This window comes from Pseudopipra pipra, chromosome 2 (assembly GCF_036250125.1).
Source record: "Pseudopipra pipra isolate bDixPip1 chromosome 2, bDixPip1.hap1, whole genome shotgun sequence".
NCBI classification, from domain to species: Eukaryota; Metazoa; Chordata; class Aves; order Passeriformes; family Pipridae; genus Pseudopipra; species Pseudopipra pipra.
In genome coordinates, this window is record NC_087550.1 from 9189790 (window position 1) to 9204808 (window position 15019).

Genomic DNA, 15019 nt, shown 5'->3' on the forward strand with positions numbered 1-15019 from the left:
ACAGGAACAAAGAATGCAGCCTTTGTTTGGTTTGAACACAGAAGTAAACAATGAAATTAAACATCCCTTTGAGATTTGTATTTATCACTTACAAGAAACACTTCCTAATAATCAGTGGCAGCTAGGCTGACAAGCAGACTTCAGAGCAAAACCAGAGGGGATACAAGTCTATTTTAGGTTTACTATTGACAGTAAGGGTCAGAGGAAAAATAAACTCAGCAAGCAGTGTCATGCTACCACAAACCTCTGCTGGCCAAGCAGAAACTAAATTACAACCAAACATTTCAGCACGACAGAAACACTTGGGCAATTGGGCTGCCCTGCAGTGCACAGAGCACAACATACACAAGAACAAGATTAAGTAGAAGTGAGATGCAACACAAATTAGTAACAAAGAAATCAAAGGATTGGAGGAGCTAATTATCCCATACTCTGGAGTGGGGTACATTATGCTTACCCCCATTATTTTAATATTTCAAGTCTGCAAAATTAATCTGGAAAGTCCTGTGAAAACAAGGACTGATCATACTCTCCTGCAAAATATCCTCCTTTTAGTCAAGTCATAAATAATACAGATAATATCAACCACTAGACTGAACTTTAAGAATAAAAAAAAAGAGCAGTAGAAGGATTAGGTGCTATTTCTGTCACATACATTTTATTATATATTATAAGTATATAATAAAAGAAAATAAAAATATTTTTATTGTAAAAGTTAATCCTCAGCTTCATTTCATGTACTGTAGTACTTCTGGGGAAAGCTGATTTGATTGCTGCATCACACTAATAAAAACTAAAATTTGTGTAAGGGGAAGAAGAGGGAATAAAGCATATTCCATATCAATATTGCTTCTGATGGCTTTCATTTTGTTAAGTTTACTTCCTACTACAGCTGATGATAAAAGCAGCTGTGTGGACTCAAAGGTACCTCTATCTACATCTCTCCATGGACTAATTACAAATATCTGTTCCATACAGTCTCAGCATCTAAGACAGATTTAATTTTATTCTACCTTTCACTAGGCATAAATAAAAGCCTGTCATTCCAACCACTATTTTGCTTTCCTTTTTCTCTATCTGTCATCCACTGGATGCAAACACAATCCTGTAATTCCCACTGTTTTGTTGTTTTCCTATTCTTTGTGGGTTTGCTTGTGTGTTTGTTTTGATGGAGCCACAAATGTTTTGTCCATTGTCAGGGGCCAGTTGCTTGAAACAAAGAACACTTTTCAAATTTCAAGCATAATGATACAGGACAGAAATGGCCAGACAAGTTCTTATTGCCTTTCTCTTTTAACTGGTGATGATACACTGCTAATTAATAGGGAGCATCTATGCAACACAAATAAAGTTTTTCAGATTTTAAGAAGGTGTTTAAAAATCAAGTGCAGTTCTAGTGGGTGATACCTCACCATTGCTCATCTGTTCTCTACCAAAATGATGCTCACCTGTGCTGTTCTGCTTGGTCATTTTAAGGTACTTGATTATCATTCTCCTATAGTTCCCTGCTCATCTGATACATCTCTGGGGCACTCAGAACAAGTGCCCTACTTGTGGCAATGCCACACTACTTGGTTGTTATAGGCTCAACAAATTCTCCTGACTTTTCTCGTGAAGTCCCATAATTCATCTCTTTTGCCAGCACTACTTTGAACTGCTGCAAGGTGACACTGAGGATATATATTGGGTCAGGTTCACTGGGTGCTGTGAGCCTGCTTCTCATTAACACAAATAGGATGCCTCTTGTATGTTTGAAGTCTTATGGATTGATGGAAGAAAGCACATTCCAGTGACTGCAGTAACACCCACAGTGATGGTGAGCAACACCAGGAGAATAAAATCAAAGGGCCCAGTTCCAGTGCAATGTACTCCATTCAGTGTATTTGGGATTGCTCTAGTAAATAATTTTTCTCCTCTTTTTCGTTCAAGGCTCCTTGATGAACCACATCAGCAGTTCCCTGAATCTTCTTCTCTTTTCAAAAAGTTTCCTTTTGAAACTTGCCCAGCATTAAGACTTCTGAGTATGTTAACTGTGGAGATGTAGGTAGTAAGGAAAAGGATGATAATAGGCTGTTCTTACTCTCCTTGTCAACAAATAGAATACTTCTTCTTCCATAGCTTTAAGTGGTAGTTCCACCTTCTCTTCTAAACTCCAGCTTCTTTTGGCACATTCCTTACTTCTCTTTCCATGTATGATGACTCTATATAAGTGCTGAAGAGTATTAAATTGCTTGGTGGAAAATTAATGGAGCAAGGTGGAATGATAGAGAACAATCACTTATGCACTGTGGCTTTTGATAAGTCGTCAGTCTGAGTGGGCAATAACATGCAGCACATGAGTAATTGTAAATTACTCAAATTGCAGTTTGGCCTTTTTTAGAGAACTTCAGTGAACCCAGAGAAGAGAGAAAAGGGTCTTATTCAAAACATGAAGCAACGGGCATAGAGGAAGATGCAACTCACAGCTATTTAGCAAGGTAGTGTCCTGCTACCAAGGGTGTAAACTGGAAGGAAACAATAAATATTCAAGAAGCTTTATATATGGCTTCTTTGCCTTATGATGCTCATGCAAAGCAGAACCCTGCCTTTACCTTCAATCACATTACATTGCAGCCACCATGGCTAAGTTTAAACCTTGTGTAGCTTCTGTCCTATTTCTGTATCTACTTTTCCATTCAGTTTGGTTCATCTCCTGTGGTGCCAACACCTTGAGCAGGGCACTGAAGGAAGAGCAAGAAATTTGGAAGTGAAGGCATGGGCAAGTTCAGTGGCTGATGGTTGTGCAATTTAGAATTCAAGGAAATAAAGCTGTTAAGGATCCACATCTCCAGCACAGATGCCTTTGAACACGTTAAGGGAGGTGTTTAACAGCCATTTGGTGAAGAAAGGCTCTGACCTCCATCAGTAAAACGATGGGTAGAATGTTTCAGAAAACATTTTTATCATGTATGCTAAAATTTTAGCACGTATGCTAATCCACATATTCTTCATTTTCAGACTTTTGTGCAGATGGCATTTTTAGCAAAATTGTCAGCTTCCATGCATCAAGGGCTTTTGCCATCACTGCATTTCACATGTGCTACAAGTCTTAAATGCTTATAGAAATATCCCTGTTTGGAGACAAGTTACATATGCCAGCAGTCCTTGACATGGTATCTTGGGAACTAGTTGCAGTTACTGAATGCTTGTCTGCTTTATGGACAACCCTGTCTGCTTTATAACAGGTTGATTACACCTACCCTAGAAACAGATTCATGACAGGTCTGCTCCCTTCCCCTGTTCTGACATTATTTTGCAGGTGTCTGGTTTTGCTAGCTGGCAGTGAGATGCACAGGCATTCTGCAGAAATCCAAATAGCTGCACCCTGAAGAATGGTGGACATAATGCAAGTGCATAGGAAAATGTCAACTGATGGTGAAAAGGTGTTCTCTTGAGAGTCTCACAGTTTTTAAGCGAAAAGAAACACTGACTCAAAGGACAACATGACTTGAGAGTAGGGCACACAGATAAAAAGGCAGGTTCATTCAACTTTGAAACAATGCACTGTGGAAAACATCAGGTCAGAAATGCTATTTGAGAAAAAAAAAAAGCCAGTATATAAAGATACAAAACAACTGAAATTTGGATTATCTAGACTAATATCCTGTGCAGACCAAGCCTAAAAATAAATTCTAAAGGGCTTTTCCTCCTGGACTTGTGTTATTAACAACATTACAGAGTTTCATTGGCAGAATTCAACATTATTGAGGCAATCTGCTGCAAACTTTGCTTATCTATACCCTTGTTTCAAGTTTCTAGATACTTTCAAGGAAAACTGGGAACTAGGAAGTTCTTGATGTTTAATAACATTTTCACATCTCTTCAATGATAAACAAAACAGACAAATGCATTTTCTCTCTACTATTTCTCAAAGCAAATCAAGAACTTAGTCCCACTGGTAAAGCTTTCATTAAACTTTTCAGAGTAACTCCTGTAAAATTAAAATAAAACCCCCCAAACCAACCAAACTAATATAAACCACAGAATCTGGCTAAAAGAAAGACGTTGTCTGTCCGCACGACAGCAGAGAATTTTCCCCCAGTAGAAACTCTGAAGCAAAGCAGAACTACGAAAGCAAGCACTTATAACGTGTATTACTTACAGTGTATTTCTAGAACCTGCATTGCTATCTGAGGTGTCGAGTTTAGGGACTCGTGATCTACTCTGCAACTTACAACTGCACCATCATCACTGCGATCCGCTAAGAAATCCAGCGTGCTGCTGACTGTGAACGTTTTGCGGTTTGCATCTTCCTCTTTTAGATACTGAACGTCTGAAAGAAAGAACAAACAAATGGTTTTCTCTCCGATATTTTTAGGAAAAGTAGCACCAGCATTAGACAGCTAAATTATCTGTCAGACTTGTGGAAAAAAAAACCCAACAAACATATCTTTTCTATCTGTATCGATCTCTTTGATATAAAAGTAATGAGGCTGTAGTTATTCCTCATTTTCTGTCATTGTCGTATCAACAGATTGAAAGAGAAAGTTTTAAAATTGGTTCCATGATACTGCATTCAAACAGAAATTCCATTCACTTTTATCTCCTAAATGTTTAGGTCCAAATTTGATATAAACATTCTCTGCAGGTCATCAGAAAAAATGTGGTGTCCTCCTACCGTCATTATCCTACATATTCACAGTGCCACTAAATATTAAATTTTCTAAGTTCATGTTTACAATCTTTCACAATAATGTAATATATGAATACTACTGAAGGCACGTGCATGTAGTCAGATTAATCCTGTGCTTACTTTATTCCTTGCTTATTCTGTTGTTTGGTTAGAATTATGCTAATTTATGAATAAAACTCAATCAAGGTATAGTCATTAGTGGGTATGAACAACTGTAAATAGAGCATGTCATACTATTTACTGGAATCTACAGACAAACCCCAAGAAGACAAGAAACAAAATTACTTCAGAGGCCTCACACTGACTGTTTTATATCCAATTCTAAATTGACCTATTGCTTTTGTGCAGATTCAGTTAAAAATCTGACAGTTTTCAGCCCAGGGACTAGATTGTAGGGAGTCTACATCTCTGCTTAAGAAGTATCAACTCAGCTCAAAGTTAAGGTTCCAATTCAGAACATTTCATTGTAGGACATACACGCTAGAACTGAAGATCCAAAAGACTGAGCATTTATGCTAAAATATTTTAATGTTTTAACTGCAACGTGAGATCTTCTCAAACATACTTTAGAGTTGTTTTACTTGGTTTCCAGCTTCTTATAACACTTATTGATCTTAGCTTATTTCAGAAAAATGGTAAGCTTGTTATATTGATTTATTGCAATGAAAGCTTGAAAAGACATACATATATAAATACTTAAACATATATATAAAATTACACTGAGATTGCATATATCCTCTGTGTCCTGAAAAAAAAAGTAAGAGTTTCTGTTTTACAAATTGTACTAAATCCCACTAGAGAAGAAGATGACCTGAATAAAATTTCCATGAAATATCAATTTTAGAAAGCAAATCTTCAATGGCTTAAGTTACACCATTTTAGATTAAAAATACCTCTGATATCAGAAAGGCAGTCTTTTTCATTGTCTCCAGACAGATGAAGACACCATGTAGTTATACAATTTCCATTTTTCCCTAAGAAATAATTATTTCTTGCATTTTTCTGCCTGTTTGTTGCTAAACTTTAAAATATTTCAATTTCTGCCATGGTCACTACTAATGTTTAGGGACCAGTAGATGAGGGAAACATTGACAGGGCTAAAGCAAAATTCTTATAATCAAACAACAAACGTCTTCACTAATATTTAAAGTAAACACATGAGCTTTTGTTCCCAGAGTTAGGATTTCAGATTTAATAAAAAGCACCTATAGAGATAGCCTTCTGCTTATAAGCAATGTACACATCCCTTTGCTTACTGGTTTCAGGTAGAGGACAGAAGGCCCCTCAAAACAACAGCAACTTTAATTTTAGTGAGAGGTTGTGAATTCTTAATCCTATAGAAAAACAAAAGCAGTTAATTTCCTAAATGGATGTTTGGAAGTCTTTCTCTAGGCATCTATGGTTTGGAAGATTTCAACTCTTGGAGTTAACCACCTCCGTGAAAAGGGCAGTGATACTATTCTATAAATTCATCAACAGAAATAATTAGCTTGTCCTCCTCATCAGCTGTATTTTCTCAGATGTCTCTTCATAGCAAAATGAAGGTGGGATTGTGGCGTGTGATACCCAAATGTAAGCCCACCTGGATGTAAGAGCACTGAAGGTCAGGTACTGGGTATGTTACCATTCAGAATATTTACCCAGGGTTTTTACCAGAATTATTAAATATGTCAGTTGTAGTCCATTGTTTTATTTTCTTGCTCTCTCCTAACACTCCCCTGAAAAAAGGTGAAAAAAAAAATAAAAATCCATTACTGGAGCACTTTCTCCAGAAAAATCCACAATGGAACAGGTTGGAGGATGGCTAAATACAAAGTAGCTTTATAGAGGAGGAACTAAGGGTCTTGAGGACAAGTTGAACATTAGACAACAGTGTGCCTTTGCAGGGCTGAAAGCTAAAAAATGTCTGGTATTAATAGAGCACAGCCAGAAAGTCAAGGGAAGTGATTTTTCTTCTCTATTTAGGACTTGTGTGACTGCATCCAGAGTACCAGGCCCAGCTTGGGGCCTTTTTTTGATACAAAAAACATGTCAACAACCCTGATCAGGTTCAGCCAAAACCCATGGAGATGGCCAGTGGAGAGAGCACACAATGCACAAGGACAGCTTAAGATAGTTGAGATTGACTAGCCTGAGGAAGAGAAGACTAAAACCAGATCAAAAAAAGTACCTAATGCATGGTAAAAAGAAGAAAAGGAAAAGCCAGAGTTCTCTCAGAGAACTCTGAGGGGCAACAAACATAATTTACACTGAGGCGAATTCTGATTATGTATCATGAAATATCTACATACAGTGAAAATGCTCCACAAACAGGGCTTTAAAATGCTGAAATGTCTCGACCAGACATGCTATGGGATCTCTGTCCTGGGAGATTTTTCAAAACTGAACAGGAGAAGGCCTTTAGCCACCTGACCCAACCTTTGAACAGAGGCTGGGCCATATGAAAAACCCAAGAGGCAATTATGGCCCTGCTTCTGTGACTCTGTCAGAGAGGTGCATATACATAGATATGCTTTTATTAACTAATACTGGTTTGTATCTCATAAAATACTGGTTTATAACTCACATGTTTGATAGTGAAAATAATAAGTGGAAACGATGAAACGTCTTTCATCATCCATTGTTCATTAAAAGCTATTTATAAGGGCAAAAAGCTGTAACATTCACATAGAAACACCCATCTTTTAAAAAGACAGTATTTCTGCTTTTACATGGCAGATGTAATTTCTTTTTATATTTAAACTCAAGTTCTGACATGAGATGGTTCTTTTATCTAAAAAAATTTTATCTAAAAAAATTTCATCTTTGATTTAGAGGTTCATCAAGACAAAATGTTCAGTGCCTCTCTGAATTCTTTGTGTATACTACAAATATATAAACTAATTCAAAATATCTTAATCTGTTGTAACAAAATAAACCACTTTATTTTTAAAGCCCAACTTTGCCGGGAAAAAAAAATCTATTGAAAATATCTCTGAAACCTAAAAATAATTCTTTATATAGTATTGTTGAAAAAGCATGTAACAAGTTCTGTTGATAAAACAGGTAATTTCAAAATGAAAAATATGCATTTATCTTCTCCAGGATTTTTCCTTTTGATAATTTTCCAGAAATGTCACCAGAATGATGCAGTGCCCATCACTTTGTTAGGCTGGTGCAGGTATGAGTGTCAGAATGCTAAAGTAAAAGGTGTGGCACCCAGTGCTTCACATTCAGTCTCTCTCATCACTAACACTTACTTTATCAAACAGTATTCCTTTACCATATGATGATTCCTTTTTTGAGTAATAGCAGTGGAGCTACAATTTTAGAATGGCTTTTTTCCCCTTTGGTGCAACTCTGATCTCGATGCATCATTTATATTCGTTTGCAACATGTATAATACACTGTAACACAATGGGATTTACTGGTGCTAGACAGAAGAACTCCTAACCTTTAATGTCAGCTGCATTAGCATATAATTTCATATCTATTTTCTCAGATTTATCATTTCACCTTTTACACTGCACAAAGCTAATGTAACTTCTGCTGATGCCACTGCAGACCGGTTAGGTTATTTTATTTCTAACCTTTGTGAAATGGCAATGTGCTCTTCAGAAGACCTAGAAAACTAAACTGAAATGAATTTGCACAGTACTTTCCTCTGATTTCTGGTTGTTGGGGGTTTTTTTCCCCTTTACTGTTCTTTTTCATACATTTTTTTTGTTCCTTCCTCACTCTCTTTTTTTTTTTAAAAAAATTCTCTTTAGGAACTCTTGAGAAGAGCAAAATAATTAAAGAGTCAATTGCTTGCTGGCTTCAATTACACGTCAGCTGTAAGAAATGCAAGATTCTTACACCAGATTTTAAAATGTAATTTTTAAAATAAAATCTTTTCAAATGTGTTGCCTTGTTAGGCCAACTGTATCAGTGTTTCTCTTAAAGTATTGACACTGCTTGGAGTGATTTCTAATCTCTACGTGCCTTGAATATATATATTCATCCTGTCAACTTTTCTGGATGACAGAATCTATATTGTGCCATGTGTATTTGCTGTGCTGTTAAATTCTTCTTTTTAATTACATTTGATTAGGTGCTGCATTTCTTTCATCAAATTCCTCAAACTGACGAAAGAATTGTTCTCCATTTCCTCATTTTCTATCCTTTTTGCAAATGTTCAAACACATTTCCAGTTATCCCAGTCTAAAATTCTTGTTTCTTTCAACACTATTCTCATTTTTATTGGAAATACAAAGACACTTCTCGAATAGACTGTATTCCTCATACAATCCACTGTAATCTCCTTTATTTACTAATTTTGTATCCCAGCTCTGGTTTTGCACATTGAACTGTGGTAGAGAGCAGCAAAGGAAGATAAACGGATTCTGTAATTAATGCTGTAACTTTTCTTGAGGCAGTTTATTGAGCTAACAAAATCCAAAATATTAGACAAACACGAGACAAAAGAGATAATAGTGTTGGTTTGGGTTTTTTGTGGTGTTTGTTTGTTTGTTTTTGGTTTTTTTTAAAGCTACACAGCAAAAGTGGATTTTGAATCATTTATTTATCTGGTCTTATAGCAGAATGAATAGAGGTGACATGAATAAATGTCAATACCTTATCCTTTTTATTTATCTACTTTATAATGGGCACATCAATTGGCTTATAGATGTGACTAAGCCTTCTGCTGTAGGAAGCTCTCTTCACTCACTCATTCACCAATAAGGATTTAAAACTATCCCAGCATTGATAAGAATATGGACTAGAAAACTAAGTTCTAAGCAAAGAAAGTACAAAGTGAAAGAGAAGATAGAAAAGAAATAAATAGATTTTATATGCAGCTCTTTCCTAGGTTGCTGCATCCTCAAAGGCAAATCCTTGCTGTCAGCTTTGGTTTTAGTTACCACTGACTTTTCAGCTACAGCAGACTTTGTCCAACTCCCCCTAGTCCCTGTGAGGTTTTCCTGATCACCTTTAAAGTCCACCTTCTCCCTGCTACTCACCACAGACCGTCACCATCCTTGCCTCGGCTGTAGATTCCCAGTTTCCCAGATGAGATTCCCTCAATTGCTACATCCTGACTTTTCCACACCAGAGCAGGCTCCATAGCTCCCCTATGGAAAGCAATCTCCCATCCCCTCCAGATGGTCCTGCCTCACCTGATCACTTTATTTCCAGGGGTGCAATAAATAAATAACATAAATCTGGCAACTGACTGCATCAGACATACATCATATTAGAATGGCAAAGAGAAATGGAAAGGTAAAACATCAGGGGTGAGTGGTGTGACTGTGATAACAATAATTCACAAAACATTTTTCTATCAAGCCTCACAGTTGAGTTTATTATGCTGAACAGAGTTCTGAGCAATTCAAAACATCAGTTTTTACTGTTTGAAGAAACAATAAAAAGATGCTTATATGGCCATTTACAAGCAATTACCTTGTCTATGTACTATCATCTATTCATTTCATGACTCAACATGAGAAACTTTACAAACACAAATTAAAAAACATAATTCTAAAGAATGCATAGTTTTGGCAATTGGAGCAAATTACACCACAGTCCTTTTAAATACCTTTAACTTCTTTGTCGTTCTTGAACCATCTGATATCAGCTGCTGGTTTACTACCAGATGTCTTGCAAGTGAGCTGCATCCTCTCTCCCTCCATAACTGGTGAGGTAAATCCAGTAATTTGTGGCTTCTCAGGAACACCTAACAAGCAAACAAGCAAAATGTCTCTGATAGAGTCAGCTACTGCCATGAGTATGTGACCAACTTAAAGTTCACTTCTTCATATGCTCTAAATTCTGGAAACAGGATAATTAATTCCTCATGCCTTGTCAGTGAAGCCTTTTTCCTATTGTAAATAAATTATCAGTCTGAACAGTAGTTGATTCTAAATAAAGAAAGAAAACAGAAATTAACCTGGTTTTCCAAGAGAAACAGATTGCATTTTAATAAATATCTTATCTATGTATATTCTGCATGCAGGTCTAGTCTAGTGTTTAAACCACTCTGTACAGCAAGTAGGATGACAAAGCACGTTAGAAGCACAGCTGTGAGAATGAAACACAACTGGCATCAAAAAGCTGAGCTGACCTAAGTTCAGAACAGATGTTTAAACCTGAATAATGAAGACTTTAATACAAAATCCAGGGAAAAGGGAGGATGAAAATAAATACAGGAGTCACTTTATCTTCAGAGAACACAAAATCAGAACATCGAGAGGTATAATCAGAGCTCCATCGGTCATGGAAAGCTCTTCAGCTGAATCCAAGTCTTTTGGAAGAGGTCACATGATTTTGATACACCATACACAAAATACTAAATTTGGAAATAGTGTTTTTTCAATGAACCATGAATGATTTAAATAAAAAATACAAAGAGAATAGGGAAAGATTTGATCACTACCTGTATAAATTCAATTAACTTATGAAAACACAAGAATAAGTTATTTCAAAATAATACTGGTGACTGTAATTTTAAAATCTCAAAAAATGTTGGCTATAAGTTGCATCTACAGTGCTATGAGGCATTCATATTTGTGGCTAGATAAAGGGATCAGTCACAGTAAGTGGTCCTATGCCTTGTATCTCATAATTTGGTTTTTTTTACATCTCTTTATCAAAATGACAGATTATATATATATAAAAAAGCAGCAGTACCTATTACATAGTACATTTCTGTAGTAAATCTATCCCTCTCTTTCAGGACAGGAAATGGTGTCTGCTATAATACCTTGGCACTTAAATTTTCTAATCAATAACAGAGCAGTCAATAAAGGCATTATTAGAATATAAAAGGATAATTTATCTGATTAAAAGATGTAATATATTTCAGTGGGAATGTTCCCCTTCTACAACAGAAAATGTTCAAGGAGTTTAAAATGTTATTTTGGAAATTACAAATACAAAATGAAAAAGACAGGAGTCTTAAATGCTGCAGCTTTCTTTCTTGGAAGGTAAGTAGCTGATCTTGGTAAAACTCCATGAAACCGTCCCCTAAAATGAAGACAAAACTTACAGGAGTGTGAAACATCAAGTTACTTTTGTTAATAAATACTGGCTAGATGGGCTTTTTTTGTCTTTGTAACACCTTTCTACATCTTTGTGCCATTTAACACGTTGAACTGGTGTATTCATCAATTGTTTAGATCATGAACTGCCTTTCTACAGAAAGGAAGATTAAGCACAGGCAGTTGCTATTCCAGAATATTCTGCTTTCAGTGGGTACTTTTTGTCCTTAATGGCAAACTTGTGAAGATTCTTGTAAAATAGTCTCATAGGGACTGAAAGGGAGACGTATTTCATATCCTAAGCACAAAACCAATTCCCTGGCTGGATTAATGTGAGTATTACTGGCACAGAGAATACCTTACATTAGTCCTATTAAATTCAACTGTCTGCCTATCTACGTATAAAAATAAAACAAAAAGAAAGAGTCATGTTCAGGGACAGAAAAAAAAAAGGAGAAAGGAATAAAAATCAATCTCTAAAATCATATAACCTCTTAGGTACGCAGGTGTGTTTCAATGAACTACAGCAATTTTGGCTGATTGGGCTACTGACATTCAGAGAATCATATAAAGCTTCGAGCAGAAACTTTATTTCCTGGGCATCTCTTGAAATCTATTGCTTTTCTCTGTGTATCTATAACCTTTGGGGAAAACAGCAGAGCACTTAGAGGATAAAGCACAAAAGAAGTAGCAAACCCAGTGAAAATTTGCACTTTATAGACAAAAAAAAAAAAAAAAAAAGACAGCAGAATGAGCCAAGAAAATGCACAGCTAAGGAAAAATGATAAAGCTCTAAAGCCTGTTTTGATTTCATGCTTTCTGACTTTCTCCTCTTTGCCCTATACAATACGTTGTTAGGAGATGAACACATGCACCTTCCTTGCACTTCTGGTGCTCGGGATGTGGAGGTTATGTCCATTTTATGGAGCACTCACACCTTAGTGTTTGTCTGCTCCCTAATTCATTATCCTGCCACAGCGCAAACAGTAAGAAGCATGTTATTTTTCAGCCCGGCAATATAGAACAATAAACATCAGGGAAACCAGATCAGACGTTTACATTTATCTTCTGCCAAGCTTCAGAAAAGATCATTCTTATCATAATTTGCCAAAAGCCCGAGGAGTTTAACGCTCGCTTCTTTATACTCACCGAGAACGGTAAGAAAAGCCTTGGAAGTTTTGACAGGCATAGTGAACAAAGAGCAGGTGTACTGCCCTTCATCTGACAGGGTCACGTCGCTGACACTGATACTCAGCTCGTGCCACGAAGCTCGGACCAGCTCGATTCTGTTGTCCCTCAGAGCTGAAAAACAAAGATCCACGTTAAGGTAGGACACAGAACGATAACAAAGCACTGCATGTTATCCAAGTAGTTTTTTTTCCTCTCTGGAATAAAGTATGAGAGTTTAGTAAGTTTTGGGGTGGTGTACTGAGTGGTTTGTAACATATATAAACCTAGAAATTAAGTGACTTGAGTTACCTTTGACCTTCCTCTAAAAAACCCAACACTGACTTCTGATTTCTGTCCCCTCACAGCTTTGTTCAGTGCCTAAAATAAATCCTTCCTATTAACTCAGCTTCTTTTTCATGTATTTACAAATGTTGAGAATCCTGTGTCTAACATTGCATAGTTTGCCTACAGATTTTTCTCATGTCCACTACTACTCATATTGAACTGGAATATCAGATTTCCTGAATTCTGTAACAGGATATTTCTTATTATACATTGATTGAAAATTCCACTTCTACATGCATATATAGTACATTTCATGATTTGAGGTAATTGAGTATAAGTGGCCTTACTTTTTGGATTATGACTAAAATTATGATGTTGTATCATAAAATCCTTTCTATAAAATTTTATTGGCATGGAACCAATGAGGGAAAAGGAGCATGTAGATTCACTCACGTTCAAAATGTCGTTATAGTTAATACTTTAAAATTTAAAACATTTTAAAACCTATATTTATATTAATCCCCAAATTCTATGGAAAACCAGCCAAAACACTCCCAAACATTCTATTTCTCTATAAAGTTGTTTCAGGAATCTGCATATATTAATCAAGACTTTCCACAGCATAGAAATACTAACATCATAAGTAAGTAAACACTGTTATTCTCCTAAGCAAACAACAAAAATGCCTCTGTAACTCAGAGAATTTAGCTGTGTACCCCTAGATTCAAATCTCTGACCTGACAGTGTTTGAAACTTCAGTTACTTTTTGTAGTAAACTTCTGAAAATCAAGGGTAAATTGGGACTATGGTATTTGTCAGGAGAGTTATGCTTGCATTTATGAGAAGAACCAAGAAGTTCAAGTCCCCTCATGCTGTTCTCACTCACCTCTTTCTAAAGTCCCCCAAGAGTCTTAGTTTTGTCTAACATATATGTCTTCCAATGATAAAAAACAACAACAAAAAAGTTTTGCTGCAGTTCTTTTGCTACTAAATCTAGACATTTCTGCCCCATTGCTGTTGAAGTCAATCCAGGAAGATTTACACCAAAATAAGCAGCTACAGTGAAGATTCAGCAAAAATGTCACTTGAATTTGTTTTCTTCTAAGGCTCCCATTCAGGTTTTTTGTTTTTTTTTCCCACCATGAATTTTCAGCTGAGTTTACTGATTATTTCAGGGTAGGCCAGGCAAAGCTCGACTCCCTCTCTGCAGGGTCTGATGACTGAAAGGTGACAGCTTAAGCAGCCCTATCACACAGTCATGCCATGAACGACTTCAAGGCACATCAAAGTGACTGAGGTTGTGGAATGGACATATTCCAAGCATGACTGAGACACTGGCTGGCTGGCCACAACAGAAAAGAAGTAGTTATGTAGTCTAAAATATAAAAAATGTATACAATGGTGGAAATAGAAGCAACGTTAAAGCAACCAAGCGAGCAAAACAGAGGCCACAAAATGAAAAGCTGTGTGTACACCAATATGCTGACATAACAACCAAGAAAAATAAGCTCAGGAAAACAAAAAGTACATAAAGCAAGAATCTACCAACCCCAAGTAGCAGGCAAAGCTGATGACTGGGGCTTTACCAGCCAAAACTCCTCACAACAGTGAAGCTGTTGCTATCTTAGGGGAAGTAGATGGGGACTCAGAATTCCTTTCTCAGCTTTTCAATGCTAGTTACATGCAAACTGAGCAGACTTAAGAATGGTAGTTTATTTCACATTATTTTCAAAATGACTCGGTGCTTCCAAACGGTTTGGTTACCACCACACCCACTTATAAAATTTGGCAACAGCATAGAAAATAGGAAAAAAACCCACAACAAAATAACAACAAAAACAAACCAACCAACCAACCAACCAAAAACAAATCCCCAAAACAACAAAAAACCTCT

The 15019-nt window shown here is 36.4% G+C and overlaps 1 protein-coding gene across 3 annotated transcripts in view; it reads right to left on the reverse strand.

Annotated features, from left to right (window-relative positions):
• CADM2 (cell adhesion molecule 2) overlaps nucleotides 1-15019 on the reverse strand; it is a 610491-nt gene that overhangs the window by 112233 nt on the left and 483239 nt on the right. For all 3 annotated transcript variants that reach the window (XM_064643962.1, XM_064643960.1, XM_064643961.1), the window contains 3 exons: nucleotides 12820-12972; nucleotides 10230-10367; nucleotides 4142-4312 (listed from right to left, as the gene is read on the reverse strand). In XM_064643962.1, the coding sequence (XP_064500032.1) occupies nucleotides 4142-4312; nucleotides 10230-10367; nucleotides 12820-12972 (462 nt within the window). The remainder of the gene's footprint in view (nucleotides 1-4141; nucleotides 4313-10229; nucleotides 10368-12819; nucleotides 12973-15019) is intronic.